The 16170-nt window shown below is 37.0% G+C and overlaps 1 protein-coding gene across 5 annotated transcripts in view; it reads left to right on the top strand.

Annotated features, from left to right (window-relative positions):
* The window catches only part of ephb3b (eph receptor B3b), a 91497-nt gene extending 78955 nt beyond the window's left edge, over positions 1-12542 (top strand). For 2 of the 5 annotated variants that reach the window (XM_087993565.1, XM_087993566.1), the window contains exons 13-17: positions 941-1090; positions 3601-3794; positions 9396-9551; positions 10470-10572; positions 11007-12542. In XM_087993565.1, coding sequence (XP_087849691.1) covers positions 941-1090; positions 3601-3794; positions 9396-9551; positions 10470-10572; positions 11007-11039 — 636 coding nt within the window. In that variant the 3' untranslated portion in view covers positions 11040-12542. Of the gene's footprint in view, positions 1-940; positions 1091-3600; positions 3795-9395; positions 9552-10469 lie in introns of all 5 variants that reach the window. The other 3 variants (XM_043702249.2, XM_043702250.2, XM_087993567.1) reach the window with 2 other exon arrangements.
* Positions 12543-16170: the final 3628 nt, after the last annotated feature.

The following is a 16170-nucleotide window of genomic DNA, read 5'->3' as shown; positions in this document are numbered from 1 at the left end:
GGCCATTGCTCACATTTTTCCAGGGCTATTTTCCCTATTGTCCCTCAGTATAATATTTCTATTGGACCGAAAGTATCAGCTTTTTAAAAAATATTACTGTTGGTTTGGTGATTCAAGAGGCCAGGTGATCAAGAGTCAGGGAATGCTCAGACGTTGAGAGGAGGAGGTGAGCAGAAGAGGTCTGAGGCTGCACATAGACTTCTTTCTCCTGATGGAATTGGACCCATGTTTGGGGAGATGATTCTGATGTGTTTAGGGTGTAAAGAAGAGGCTGACAGTGGGTACTTTACTGTTGCAGGGTCCGACAGAAGCACTGTTCTCCTCCAAGCACTGTAAAGGTTCATCTCATAACTTCCATATGCTGTTTTATAGCAGTTTTCAGCAGTCCCTTTAAATGATAATTGGTTAGACCACTCAATACCTGCTATGTCTAAAGATATTACAAACAGTGCTTGCTTCCTGTATTTGTATGCGAAAATGCTAATCACTGTCTTAACCAGTTTGCCTGTATAAAAAGTATAACATATTTTAATTTGGACTTAAAAGAAATGTTGATGATAAACAACTTCCCGTTGTTAGAAGGTATTCCTGGAAATTGAATCAGGTCAGCCTCACCTTCAAAGGGATAACTACCTCCACCGTTCTATTGAGAAAGAGGGAAACAGCAATTGAAAATTGTTCTTATCCTTTCTGCAGTTCATGAGAAACTGATTTAGACTTAGTTAAAAATCACACAACACCAGGTTATAGTCCAACAGGTTTATTTGGAAGCACTAGCTTTTGGAGCGCTGCTCCTTCACCTTGTGGAGGATAAGATTGTTTACTCCACAACCACCTGATGAATCAGCAGCAGCATTGTTCTGTTTTATCTGGCTTGTAACAAATATCAATGTGTTGAAAGTGAAGGTGGACTAAAAAGACCTTTCTGTTTTGGTACCAGGGCGGCAAAATTCCAATCAGGTGGACAGCTCCTGAAGCAATTGCTTATCGCAAGTTCACTTCGGCCAGTGATGTTTGGAGTTACGGAATAGTCATGTGGGAAGTGATGTCATATGGTGAGAGACCATACTGGGACATGTCAAATCAAGATGTAAGTGTCTGAGCCGATAAGCTCAAGCAAACATATTGCATGAGGGATCCATCTGAAGTGTTAAATAAAACATTTAAATAAAATGCTATCACTTTGCTCCTTTCTGATGAAATGTCCTCTCAATTGTTTTGGATTTTGACTCGTTTGGATAATTCACAGATTGCACTGACTGGATGCAGGAATTTTTTAAACTTGGTTCAAGAAATTGATATCAAAACCCTAAGATTTCTCCTCCAAAGTCTGGTCAAAGTAAACGTGGTAGGATTTGCCATGAAATTAACAGCAGGACTTTCAGACAGATCTGAAAATAGAAGCCCAGGACCATGAGTCCTGTTTTTGACATTAATGGGGTTTGGATAGATGTCTATGTATTGATTGTGCCACAGAGAATTAGATTAAATATTTTTGGGGAATGGTAGGATGTGTGTGATGCCTTATTGTGGGGATGTACTTGCTACATATTAAGACAATTGAATGTTACAGTTCAAAACCTTATTTGTAATAAGGTAAGGTTTCAAGTTTGGAAGTGCAGTGCCTTGGCATTGCTTCTTCTAAGGCTCATAGTAGTCAAATATATTCCTCCTATACTCCAGAATGTAGTTATGTTTTCTACCCACAATAAGGAATAACCTAAGGCTAAAAGCTGTGTAATATCTCCCAGATACTACAGTTCTTAAGATTTTTTTTTGGTTTGAAATGAGGACACAGACATCAAATACTTTTGATCTTGTAGAATAACCAGACAGGAACTGGTACTTTTTGCTTTCAGGAGAAATTATATCAGCTGGTCAAGGCTTCATACAAAATTTCAAAACGTCAAGCGGCTGAGGGGAAATTCAATTTAATTGCCTTTATCAACTTGTGTGAGGCTTTTGATTTTGTTTAAAACACAGTCTTCATGGCAGAGCTGGATTGTTGGAAGATGTGCCAAATTGTGGATTTTGTCAAGCTGTGGATTTCAATTTAAACATCTGTTTATGATTAGTTTGGCAACTCATCATATCTGTCTCTCTGAAAAGAAGTCAATGTATCTTTGCTGAGATTCAGTGCCCAAAACTTAATGATGCTCCCTGGATGTGATCTGACCAAGTCTGTACAATGGAGCTATAACTTGCACACTTGTGTAGTTCAACCTACTGAGATAAAGGATAGCATTCCACTAGCCTTCTTTATTCCTTCTTAAACATGTATAGTAACTTTAGTAATTTGTGTACAGTATCTAGATTCTCTAATTTCTTTGCTTATCCATAGCTCCCAGCTGTGCGTAATTTAGACAGTATTTCACCTTGTCTTTCTCAGGTCCAAAGAGAATGTCCTCACATTTCACATTAAGCTCTATCACTTAGTTTCACTATCTCCTTTGGCAACATTCCTCCTTTCTGCATAATTTACTGTGCCTCCCAGTTTAGTATCACCTGCATACTTAGACATATAACTGTCTATTCCTGTATTTGACATTACTGCATATGGTGAAGAGCTGAGTAAACATTCCTAGAAAGCTCCAATCCTCATATCCTGTCAATCATCGTTCTTGCCCTTTACCCCTACTTTATGTTTTCTACTTCCTTACCAATTACCTTCCATGTCAATAGGTTAATTTGAAATGTAATTGTTCACCAGTGGAAGGTGAGAAGTACTGAAAAGGCGAACATTTGTTGTCCATTCCTCACTTCCTTTGAGAAGGTGGTGGTGAGCTTCTTGAGTGTTGGTTGACCTGCAGTCATCCAGTAATGTGGAGAGTATTCCACCACATTTCTGATTTGTGTCTTCTAAATAGTGGAGAGGCATTGGAGAGTGGAGAGGTGTATCACTCATCCTAAAATTCTTAGCTGTTGACCTGCTGTTGAAGTCATACAGCTGAGTCCAGTTCAGTTTCCAGTCAGTGGCAACCCCAAATGAAGTTGATAATGGGGGGATTCAATGATGTTAAGGCTGTTGAATGTCAGGGGGAGATGCTTAGATTCTACCGTGTTGCAGATAATCATTGCCTGGCAAGTGTGTGACACATTTGGTAGTTGCCTGTTATTAGCCAAAGCCTGAAAGCTGACCAGGACCTCCTGCATGTGGCAATGATATCAGAAAGTATACAAAGAATCAGTGAATGACCCCATTTTTCATCTTATGGTGGAGGGAAGGATGAATCAGTTGCAGATGTTTGGGCGTTTGACACCACACTGAGAAACCCCTGTAGTGATATTCATGCACTCTCATTTTTTTTATAATCTCTAATGCAAGACCTTAACAAATGTTTTCTGGAACTCTATATAGGATGTATATAGAGCTCTGTCTGTCAAAGTAGTTCGTGACTCTGTGATGAATTATTTCAGTACGTTTTCAGCACTTGAAGGTAAATCGACAGCATTGTAATTTTCCGGTTCCTGTCTGTTTCTCTTAAACAGTGGAGTGATATTTGTAGTTTTCATTCCATGACTCATATAAAATATGGAGAGTTGTGCAAAGGGAGCTCAGTTCACTTGCAGTCTTTCATAACACTTTGGATTCTCTTGCAGGTTATTAATGCTGTGGAACAGGACTATCGTTTGCCACCTCCAATGGATTGCCCAACTGCCCTACATCAGTTGATGTTGGACTGCTGGGTAAAAGACCGTAACAACCGACCTAAGTTTGCTCAGATTGTAAACACGCTGGACAAGCTTATTCGCAATGCAGCTAGCTTGAAAGTCGTCTCTATTGCAAATCCAGGGTATGTTTCATGACAAAGTGGAAGTTCCGTTTTCAAGACCACATAGAAATGTGACTTTTGATTTTGACTAGGTTCTTACCTTTTAAGTTATAACCTTAAATAACATCATGTTCTAAGGATGCCATGAAAGGGACCTTTAATTTGATGAAAGAATGCTTAATTTCCATATATAAACACTGACATTTTAAGTGATTGACTTTAAAATCTTCATCTTGGTGTCTGTTGCTCAAGCATGAAGTCAGTATCGGTCATGATCCTGATTATCTTTTGTAATAATGCCTGTCATCTAAGATGGTATGTGGGACCACAAAAGACAATATGGACTCTTCAGCAAATGGTGAAGCACTAAGGATTTTCAAAATAGCTTGGATCCTTTCTTCTGTCTGTGCATCTAGATCCTTACTGATGAGTGATAGACAGGAAACAATAATGAAGTGACCTTTTGTTTAGAACTAAAGGTCACAAGGTCAGTTGACACTTAATTGATAAGACTGATAAGAAATCTACCTGAACAATACAAACAAAGATGTGTTAGTTACACAAGTGAGTGCAGAAAATTTTGAAAAAATGCACATCAGCAAGATGGGAATAAACAATAGCCGTGAAACGTTTATGGTACCTTTAGACAAGTTAATTAATAAAAAAACACTGGGGGGATTTATGAGACAAAGTCCACTTCTAGTCGTGGGGATGAAACCTTCAACTCAAAGAAAATCTCCATTTCTACCTGAAATACTTGTCAAACCTGTAATTAAATTTGCATGGAAGAATGTTTAAGGAGTTTTGGGTAGTAAGAAGTAATTAATTACACTGGCATGAGGCACTAAGGTTTTTTTTTAATTTAAAAATCTCTTAAATGTATATATATTAAAGTGAATGAGGAGGGTCATAAATGATATAGGGTAACACTGATGACAGGACTGACATCAGCCTATAGATAAAGTTAATGAGTCAGATTTCAGGAGTGACTACCTCAGATTTAGTACAAGAAGCAGGGCTGACTGACGCTGCTATAAAATTTGATCTGACAGACAGTTGACATGTGGCTCAGCAGTTTCAGTGTTTCTGCAGCCTGCAACAAAAGAATTACTTAGATGATTATGTAGCCATGATTATTTATTTCTTTCATCATTAAATTATACAACAATAGGGAAAACATTTAGCCCACTGTGCTGACTCTTTGAAAGAACTATTTGCTCTCTGTGGATCTTTACTCACAGGTCCATAAATATTTCCCCTCTAATATTTATCTAGTTTTCTTTTGCAAGTTGCAATTGAATCTACTGGCCATTTCTTCTCTGACAGTGCATTGCAAATCATAATTCACTGTAGAAGCATTTTTCTCCTTGTGTCGCTTCTGACACTTTGTTCAGTCACCTTAAATCTGTATCAACTGCTTATTGAATTTTATGCCAAACAAAAATTGCCCTTTATTCGTGTTTTCAGAAAAATTTACTATTTTGAATAGCCCTATTAAATCCCTTTTTAACCTTATTTGACCTAAGTCGCGCAACAATACTTCAGTTGGTGTCCAACCAGTGTTTCATGACGATTTGATATAGCTCTTTTGCAGTTTATACTCTCTGCCTCAAACTACAAAGCCAATGCTCCCAAATTCCTATTCAACTGCCTCCTCTACATGATCTTCCACCTCCAAAGACTTATGTATGTAGACCCTCAGTCTTCCTTTCTCAGAATTTTGTATTACCCCTCTTCATTCCTTCTACTAAAATGAATCACTTTTGATCTAGCCACAATAAATTTTATCAGCTACCTGTCTGCCCACTCATGCACTTAACACAACTTAATTTGTATTTTTCCATTCATCCATTCAATAATGCAGCATTTTAAAGCAAAGTTATCAGTACAGTACTTACGTAAGTTGCTTTGGCTAAATATTAATAGAATTTGCTGAGATAACTCACTGTGTAAATGAAACACTGCAAATTGACATTGATTTACATAGATAAAAGTGACCTGAGCCTAGAAAGTGGCCTGTGCTATATTTCTTTGTTTGGTGTTGCCCAGAAGCAATTTCTGTATGGTGGGCGGGGATGTGTGCAGATTTCCATTCTGTCATACAATACTTACCGAAGTGGTGAAGGCAAAATTTAGGGTTTACCCATGCCTATTTGTTTGTGTCATCTGTCATGACATGAATTACTTTCAGTACAGCATACCCATTCTCTTCTACTATCAGCTCTCATCTTCACTTATCCAACTTCTCCTCTGTCCTGGCTACTATTAATAATCTCCTTCTCTGCTACCTCTTTCATATCGCTCTGTCTCTCGCTCTCTGGACTCATTTCCACCTATCCATTCATCACTCCCCCAACATCTCTCAAACTTGTCTTCAACATTATTACCATTTTTTCCCAAGCTGGTATCAGTTCTGATGAAGAGTCACCAGACTTGAAACGTTAACTCTTGCCACAGATGCCACCAGACCTGCTGAGTTTTGTCAGCACTTTCTATTTTGTTTCAGATCTCCAGCATCCACAGTTCTTAGTTTTTAGTGGTTAACTCACTGCCACATCTACTCTAGGTATGCCTAATTTGAAAACATGCTGCTCCTCTCTCCAGCAGAATTCGTGGCCCGGCTCATTCGATGAGAATTATGGAAGATGTAGCTGTGTAGTGATGAGCTGTTTGCTGGAATTCTTTAAGATCATACTGAGGTGTAACCACCTCGATATTTTACTAGAAGCTTGCAAATTTCAATGGAATTTTAATAACAATTATTAAGAATATGCAAGGAATGAAGGGATGTGAACCAAGGTCAGGCAGAAGGGATTAGTTTAATTTGGCGTCATGTTCCGCACAACGTTGTGGGCTGAAGGGCCTGTTCCTGTGCTGTACTCTTCTATGTTCTAATTTGGCAAAACTGGATAGGTGAAATGGAAAAGATGAATCTTGGATCCTGCTTATTACTTGTTTGCTTATTCAAGAATGAAATATTGAAGACATCTGTTCTTTCTCCTCCACCCTCTTTGTCTCTAAGTAAAAAAGATGTATGAAATTAGATTCATATGAGTCTAATTTTGATCTCTACGCTGCTGGAGGTGAAAACAAATGAAACACATGCCCTGAGTGACCAGTACAGCTTTGCATATGTGAAGAATGATATGTAGGGTGTCCATCAGATATTATTTCCCTTACTTTAAAAAAATTATAAGGATAAAATTGAAAAAGTAGCTTAAAAGAGTTTGTGCCCTGAAAGAGACTGGGACGTCTTTCTTTATTCCTTTAAGTAACATCAATAAGATCTGTCTTTGTGAAAGTATCACCTGCCCCTGTATTGATGTGCATAGAAGATGATCTTCAAATACTTTATTTTATTAACAGTATATCTACAACAATCCTGAGTCATTCTTTACCTCTATAATGGCTCTAAGTGATTAGCTGTCAATGATATGGTCCCAGTCCCAGTTCCAAATACCCAAAGAGGCTCATTCATTTTGCACTTTTAATCACATATGTGTCATCAATGTTGTCATCAGTTAGCAGACTAATTCCAATATTGGCCCATGTAACAGGATGGGTCGTTAACAAGGGCTGCTAATCATGCCTGCTTGATCTGTTTCCTTAAAATTTCTCATCCATTTCCTGTGCAGTCTGCTTTACATTATCTTTGAATCTCTCTGCAGATGCCTTGGTAGGAATATTTTGGCAAAAATCACTCATAAAACACTTTATATGTCCAAAGCAAGCTAACCTTTGTATTGTATTCAAAGTATACAATAAACTGTGCCTCAAATTCTTTCCTGATGTCCTCATTGCTAATTGTTCTCACTCTATTTAACTATAGACCTTTATTGAACTATCTGCTTCATTTTATATAATCAACAGTGTTGTCTGGTTTGTGCCAAAGTGTAAATACTACAGATGCATTTAACTATATTTTATTTATTATTGATGAATTTATGTATTTTGTTACTTTTAAGAGTAATAAGCCAAATAATATATCATTATTTTACTATGAATGAGTGAAACCTAAAACAATGATTTTGGTTCTGCGAAAGAATCAGAAATGTGGAGTTGGGTGTCACAGTTAGCAGTGAAGCAACAGCATTGACTACTGACCTTGAAGAAAGTTGCCCACAAAGGTTTTGTGATCTCTGTAACCTGGATTTCATCCTTCCTGATGTCAGTTTCAGTCAGACACCAAGTCATCTCGGTGTCTAGCAGCAGAGATGTCATCCGACAGGTCAATCAGCCAATGAACTACATCATGGGGACTGCAGCAGTTCAATAAGGCATCTCACTGCCTCCTTATCAAGGGCAATTAGAGATGTGTAATAAATGCTGTCCTTGCCAGCATCACCACATTCCCATGAATGAGTTTAAAACATGAAGTATTCTCATCAACAGCAAATTAGGAAGCACAAACTACTCACTTCTTTCATTTTTACTTTAAATGTTATATTGATAAAAAAATGGAGTATACATATAAGATTAAAGTAGAAGCTAACGTATCTTAAATAAACTTGAAAGAAATGATTTGAAAGAAAATACAGGATGTGTTTTATCGTATTGGAGAAATTTGACATTCCACAAATGTGTTTGTACTGTTTAAGGGTCAGAGAGTTTGTTTAGGAATAATTAGAAACTTGTATGTTATTAAAAGAACAGGTCTGCCTCATTCAACAAGTCCACCTTTTTGCAAAAGTTTTCAAGAGTAAGATTAATAGTTTAGGAGTAGAAGTTCACATTAGCTCAATATTTTATAATCAGCCGCAAACTGGAGGGCAGGGTGGAATCCCTGGGAGCAATGGATTTCTGCATTTAACACAAAATTTCAAAGGTTCCCCAGTTTCAGAAGAGTAAAGACAGTGAAAGTTGATGGTTCTGCCATCATCATTATCACTTCAATACCAAGGTCATAAGGAAGAATAATTCTAAATTCTCTTGAGGTAAAACTGATAACTAGAACTTTGAGAGATATATATTGCAAAGCATACCTGTGAGTAGTAACCAGTTCTTTCCTGTATTACATTGCATTACCAACACATTACAGACACAACTCCAAAATATATTGTGGCAGAGCATACAGAGTCAGACAACACAAAAGCAAAACCCCTTCGGTGCAGAGTTAGGAAAATTCAATTTTACTATTTCATCAGGACATTAGTGCTCACAGCATTGTATGATATTATAAAAATACAAAATGCTATCTTCCTCCCTCCATTGATTCTGTCTCCCTTGTCATTGATGATGAAGTTCCCTTTCAGTATTTTAACCATGTAGTTCAACACACAGGTCAAGGTGAACACAAAACACACAAAATTAAGACTTTTTAGTCAAGGAGCAAGTAACTGGTATTTTGTGTACTACTTCACAGGTTACAAAGCATTGCAGATATTAGCAGAAAACAATAGCAAATCATTTACCTCTTGTGCCATATTATATCTTAAAGCAGTGTAGACATGCTCAGTCAATTGTCAATGATCAGAACTGAGCCATTATGAGAATTAGTGCACACAGGGCAGCTGTGATCCTTAAAGTTCTCAGTACCTGAAGTGACTTGTTTCAGGCTCACTCTGGATACTGATGTAAACAGGGCTTAAGGTGTGGACTGATTTTGTCTTATCTTCCCCACAGCCCTTCCCAGCCTCTTTTGGATCGTACTGTTCCTGACTACACCACATTCACCACAGTGGGAGACTGGCTAGATGCAATTAAAATGGGTCGATACAAGGAGAATTTTATTAATGCTGGGTTCACCTCTTTCGACTTGGTTGCGCAGATGACAGCAGAGTAAGTATTAAACCTCATCACTTTCTCTAGCCTGTTCATGAAATTTATTATGAACTAAGGCTGAGACAAAAACATGTACAATTGGTTCAACCATTTTAGTCATGATTTGTCTCACACCTAAAGTATAGGCTCTGTCCTTAGAATACCAATTGGAAACCATTTTTCTCATGGGATGTTGGCATTGCTGGCAAACTATCAGTTATTGCCCATCCTTAATTGCCCTTGAGAAGGTGGTGATGAGCTCCCTTCTTGAATGCTGCAGATCATGTGCTATAGGTATACTCACAGTGCTGTTAGGAAGAGGACTCCCAAGTTTTTGACCCAGTGACAGTGAATAAAGTTCCCAATAAAATTAGTGTGTGACTTGAAGAGGAACTGGCTTCATGCTTGGGTTTCAGTGTAATAAGTAATTTTAACTCATTGGGACCAAATGATTACATAGATATTTTTCATCATAGGAAAGACAGAATTAACTAATAGAGATGAATACTACATAAAAGAGTAATGAGTGGGAAGTTGAATTTGTGAACCATCAAGTTGAACTTTCTTCCTTCCAAAAGGTTTTTTAGTCGTCAATGTCTTTAGACATCTACCAATCAGCTGAATGGGATGCAATTAAAGACTTCATTAGATAATCCTTATAATTTACTTATTACATAATAAATACTGCAGAATAATTATGTTTAAGTAGAGGAATCTTAGATGATAAACAATATTAGTAACCAAAGTAGGGCAACTCAGACATTTGTAAATTGTTGCTTTAAAATTACAGAAATCACATTTTTCATTGCATTGGAGGAAAAAAAAGAGAATTCTGAAGACATCAGTGTTGAATTATTAAACAATTTTTTTTAAAAATTGGAAACTAGTCAAAATAAATTGACAAAGAAAATGTAACAAATGTGCATTCTTTTGCAGAGACTTGCTGAGGATAGGAGTTACATTGGCTGGACACCAGAAGAAGATTCTCGGCAGCATTCAGGACATGAGATTACAGATGAACCAAACGCTTCCAGTGCAGGTCTGACAGCAAGGCACTCTGGAATTAATTAAGATTGAAGTCAAGTAGGATAATTGTGTGCAGTGCCTGACTTCCAGTTTTTCCTGTGTGGAGCACCTAGTTCTATTGTTTCAAGTCAACCCTCAGTTCAAGGATAATTGTAGCATGAATTGAAAAATATCTGAAAGGGCTCCAAAAAGGAACACAGTCTGAAAATAGTTATCTTGGCTTTTGGGCAATTGGTTTCTGTCATGGGATTTTTACTTCTTTTGCACCAAACCTGTGACGATATCAAAGACTTTCAAAAGCTGCCACAGAAGGCAAGTTCTGCCCAGAAGTCAGTATATTATTAAGTCTTCATATTGAAGATGTATTATTTAAAATCTATGTATCAAGATACCACATGAGATATTGGATCATAGATTTGATATTCCACTTGTGTTCCATTCCTTCAGAGCACCATCGATGAAAAGAAAGAAAGAAGTTGAACAATTCTGTATATAGAGTGATAATCTAGTCTCTGAGTTAGTTCCTATTTCTCAACTTGCAATAAAACCAGATTGGAATAATAATGGAATGCCTTCAAGGTGTGCTTGCACCTTTTGGTTCAGAATGACCTTTCTTCACAACTTCTGTGGCACTTGAGTATTGAATACTGGCATCAGGATAATTATATCGTGAGATGGAAGTGAAAGGAAACATGCCTAGCTATCATGAATACAAGATTGAAGTTGAAGTTACCGGGTGTTCTTTTAATTTATGGTTACGCTAAGTAAATGAATGACTGGATGCATTGGCTATCCCTGCGTACCGACAAGGGAAGGATATGCTGTGCACAAAAGGCATGAAGCAGTTCTTATAGTGTTCAACCAAATAACACCTGGAAAAAGATGGATGACAAGACTTTCATCAATAAATTGATTCTGATTCAAAACTGCTGTAATGCAGGACAGAATCTTCATTCTGGACTTTATTATTGGGGTTCCTTTGGCTTCCAGCTGAAATTTGTGAAATTGTCACCCATGGGAACACAGTTGTGTGGAACATTCTGAATTGCAAAAGCAGATGCCGAAACACCAAAATGATTTAGAACCTTTAACTGTGAGAGCTGTCAAGAAAAAGAATAACTCTACATGACCGAAGAAACTTCATGGCCATCTGTTTAATCAAGTGCTGTTAAATTTTGTTGTCATTGCCAAAAGAAAGGAAATTTTATTTTTTCTAAAGAACAGATAAAACCTTTGTAAACAATAGAGTGCAAAGAGTAATTGTGACACAAAATATGGAAAAGGCAATAAGCGTTTTTAATTTAGGTTGTATTACAGTAAATCATTTCTTAGCTCATCTCCAAACCTCCCCTTACTTAATATTCCAAGAAGACATTGGCAGAGGAGACTGTATATTTGTACATACTTTTAGATATTTTCCTTTGTTAATGTGTGGGCTTTAACCAATAAATACAGATTGTGTATATTTTGCCACTCTAAATGGCACGTACCTATATTGTATATAGACAAGGCAAAATGTGCAGAATGATACAGTTAAATTTTGATGTTCTGCAATCCTCATTCACAAAAGTAGACCATTAATTCCAAATTGTTCTGTAAAATAACAATGTTGTAAAAAATAATTTTGAACTATTCGTTGTGATAGGTCATTCAGTAGTAGTTCACAGTACCTGCTCGACATCTGTGACTAACAAAATACATTTGGTTATGTTGCTGTGAATTTGGTGCAAGCTTTAATAATGTGGCCCACCATTTCTTCTCAAGTAATCTTTCTACATAGTACTTCTGTAAGAGCCATACAGTGGCTAATCTTTTGTAGAAAAACCTAATGGCTGTCTTCCAGTCACTTTGGAAAACATACCTGTATAGTATTTTGCAAACTTTTTAAAATATTGAGATGTATTTAATGGTGAAAAAGATGCATTCTTGCATTTGTAGAAATATTTTTAAAAAACCTTTTGCAATTAAATTATTTAAGAAGTTTATGGTATTCCCTGAGCTTGTTTCTTTTGTGCATCAAATTCAGTGCCATTCCTTGTATTCAAAGTTGGCAGTTGGTTAATATAATGTTTTATGGTAATGTCAATCTGTTGGAGACATCCTGAGTTAAGAATAGAGTTTGTTTTACAATGCACCTGATTTTAAGTGAGTAACTAAAAATGAGTCATAGTGGCCTGAAGCAATTCTGTAATAGAGTGAAATGACAAAGTCTAATGAAAAAATAAAGTTTATATTAAAATTTCAAAATCTTCTCTTGGCTTCAAAGTCAATGAGGAATATATATTTATTAATCTAATACTGTCATTGTTTGTCAATCAATTGTGGATTTGAGGATGTCACTGAATTTGGGGACATTTTTCATAAAGTTTAAATACCATGATGAACACTAACAATGGGCTGAATTTCTCCGATTTTGGCAGGTGTCTTGTGATAGCCTAAGAGAGCCAAGACAGACACAGACATACACGCACTCTCTGTATTAGAAGGAAGGCCTATGGGATCTCCTGTCCATTAAGCTCTTAAGAGGATACCGGCAGACCTTCCTCTCAACTTGAAACTGAAGTATATGATGTTCCATCTGCCCACAGCTGTAGCATTCAGCAGCACTAGTGAGAGGACTATGGTTGCCGCTATTATATCATGCACTGGAATCTCAAGATTGAGGACTAACACAAGTTAAACTTTGAGTGTTGTTGCAGGGGTTGGGAGCAGAAGTGCCAGGGCATTAGAAGCAAGTGAAAGGAATTAGCTCTCAACAAACATCATACCCCACACTATGCCCACCCAGAGGTGGGAAATTGCAGCTATCAGGATGAGAACCTAAAGTGATTGTTTTTATTAAAACTCTTAAGTAGTCAATTAAATGAATGTGGGTTTGGAAGGAACCATGAACCCAGCACTTAATTACATGGAGGAGGGAAGGCATTGGGTAGCATATCGCCATGCCAATCTGTCTCATTTTGAAGGTCTCCTCTGGACCTGGAAAATCCAATTCAACAAATCTTGTGGTATATCTACAGAATGCCTAAATCTCAAGTCTCTTAAAGTAAGCATTATTAACCTCAAATAGCTGCTTTCTTGAAGCTTCCTCTGTTGTTTAAGATAGTTTAGTCAGGTTGAGTATTTCATTACTAACACGTGGACCAATAACTGGTCTCAAGTTCGTGTAGCTGTTAACCAATTGGAGAATGTCATCCACCTACAGAGAAAGGAAATGCTCCAGTATCATTAGGAACCCTTGCAGATTCAGCCTGTAACTGGTAAAACTCACCACAACTGAAGTTGACAGATTCAAGTATCCTGCAACCCATGGACTCAATGTGTGACCATTACATTGTGAAACTCCTTTCTTATGAGCACCTTGTTGAGTCTCTGGTTCTCATTTTGGTGGAATTATTCTTATTTGTACATTTGGCTTCATGTCATCCTCTATTTGTTATTTCTTTTCACTTGCTGAAAGAAATTTGGATTATACCTGCATATTTGGAGATTATGTTTGACTCTAAATATTCTCACGATTTGACAGAATAGCAAGATTAAATTTCAATCTGTTTGGTTTAAGTTTTGATTTTCTCCAAGAGGTTTATTTCTGTATTCAGCATGAAGTGACTTTCTTCATATGGCCTATTTTTCAATATGACAGACTCTGGTACTAATTTAATGCTGTAGTTTTTGAACTCAGGTCCGACTAAAGTGACTACCAGAACACTTGAACTCATATTCCTAAGGGTGATTTTTACGAGTAAGGGGCATGCAGGTCTGCTCAATTCACACAGAACTCTCTACTTTCATGTAACAAATAGAGACTGATTTAAGCTGGTTGTGGTTATGTTTTGGCTGAAGTTAACTCCCAAGTATTCAAATATTAGGCAAGTTCTGGTCTTTGTCTTAAAGTGAAAATGGATTTCATTCATTTCTTTTCAATCCTGCTGACAGGAAACTAAATTTAATACTTTGGAATGTTCAATGTTGCATTTAGAGTTGTGACCCTACAATATATTGAGTGAGGTGGAGACAGTTAATATTCTTATGCTGAAGGAAATTTAAAGGCAGCTGTAGTCTATAAATTTTTATGACTTAATACCATGGTATGTATTTCATCTTCATTACTCACGTACTTTTATGGAAACTGATTTCTTTTACGCTTCAGTATTGATCTTAAGTCCTTGTTACATAGCTGAATTCTAAAGGAATCCTTAAATGGTTTGTTAGCATTACCCAATTTTACTGACAAGAAGGTAAGACGTAGAAATCTTGGTGCAACATCACAGACTGGAGCACTTTCTTTTTACGGTTGGGAAAGCAGTGTTTTCATTTAACTGCATCTGAAGGAAACAGGCTTCTAACAAACAACTTAGCCTCAGTATGGTTCTTCAGGACCAGGCAAAGTTATGTGCTAGTCATCCAAAGTAAGGTAAATGTTTGATCAGCTAAGCCAACAACAATTGCACTGAGCATTTATACATCTGGATCCTTGTAAAGACCTACCTAAGACATCGGACATGGATGTGTCCAATAAAGATATGGTCATCTTGCATAGGAAAGATCAAAGCTACCTACTTTGAACATGGGAAGAGGGTGGTGCAATTTACACAAATTTATTAATTCAACCTAATGCCTTTTTCAGCATATAGAATGAAACTGATTATGCCCATACCTTTATAAAACATGATCCAATAAAAAGACATCCTACTCTACAAATGTGGAAATACTCAAATTCACACACCAAGCAGTCTAGAAACCATTGAAGAGCTATTTCTGACTCAACTTGCATCAAATGAAGTTTGGACTAACTTATAAAGACTCACAAAAATACACTACAAAGTGTGTCGAAACAACATTTATGTTGCTTAAATTCCTCTTCTCTGAAGGAAAGCCAATGTAAAATATCCAGGAAGTGTTAATGAACTAACATTTTCATATTTCACGAATTCAAAATAGACACAACTTGCTTTTAAACTTCATTCTCATTGACATAGGAAATTCAAAAAAGGATGCCCACATTAAGTTGAAAATTCAGACTGGTAACCCTGATTAGCTGGATTTATGCATGTTTATCATATGACTGTGCTAATCAGAGTGGAGTTAGACCAAGCTAAAGTGTGAAATCGTGGGAAAGCCTGCAGCAAAAATGTTTTTGAACAATTTTTTTCAGAATGAGTATACACCAAGAGTAGTTTTAATGTGGATGAAAGTGGATTGTTTTGCTGTCTTTTAGCAGATCACTCTATTTAATGCTGAAATGCATATGGTGAAAAGTAAAGCGAGGAACATGCCATTAATGTGATTGGTGCAACATAGATGGTACCAAAGAAATGCTGTTGCTTGTGGTAGCAAAGTCCAAGAAGCTATGTTATTTTGCAAATATCAACCTCTATATTATGAGGCTAACAGAACGGCCTGGATGATCTCCATCATTTGAAGTGGATCAGAAAGGTGGGCAAAATGTATGAATAGAAGAAAATAAAGGCTCTTATGGACCTGAAGAGTCTGATGAATACCTGTCTGCTCTCTCTCCTGTTTCCACAGTTGAAGCTGCAAAAAATGGAAGACCTGCTCTGGAAGTTTGTCCTTCTGCCTAAAAAGATGTTTGCATTAATGACATGATGTG

The sequence above is a fragment of the Chiloscyllium plagiosum genome, unplaced genomic scaffold, assembly GCF_037043375.1.
Source record: "Chiloscyllium plagiosum isolate Xiang-an unplaced genomic scaffold, Cpla_swu_hap1 HiC_scaffold_13, whole genome shotgun sequence".
In the NCBI taxonomy this organism is placed as follows: Eukaryota; Metazoa; Chordata; class Chondrichthyes; order Orectolobiformes; family Hemiscylliidae; genus Chiloscyllium; species Chiloscyllium plagiosum.
The sequence above is the reverse complement of the archived record's forward strand: the minus strand, read 5'-3'. Positions and strand labels throughout refer to the sequence as shown.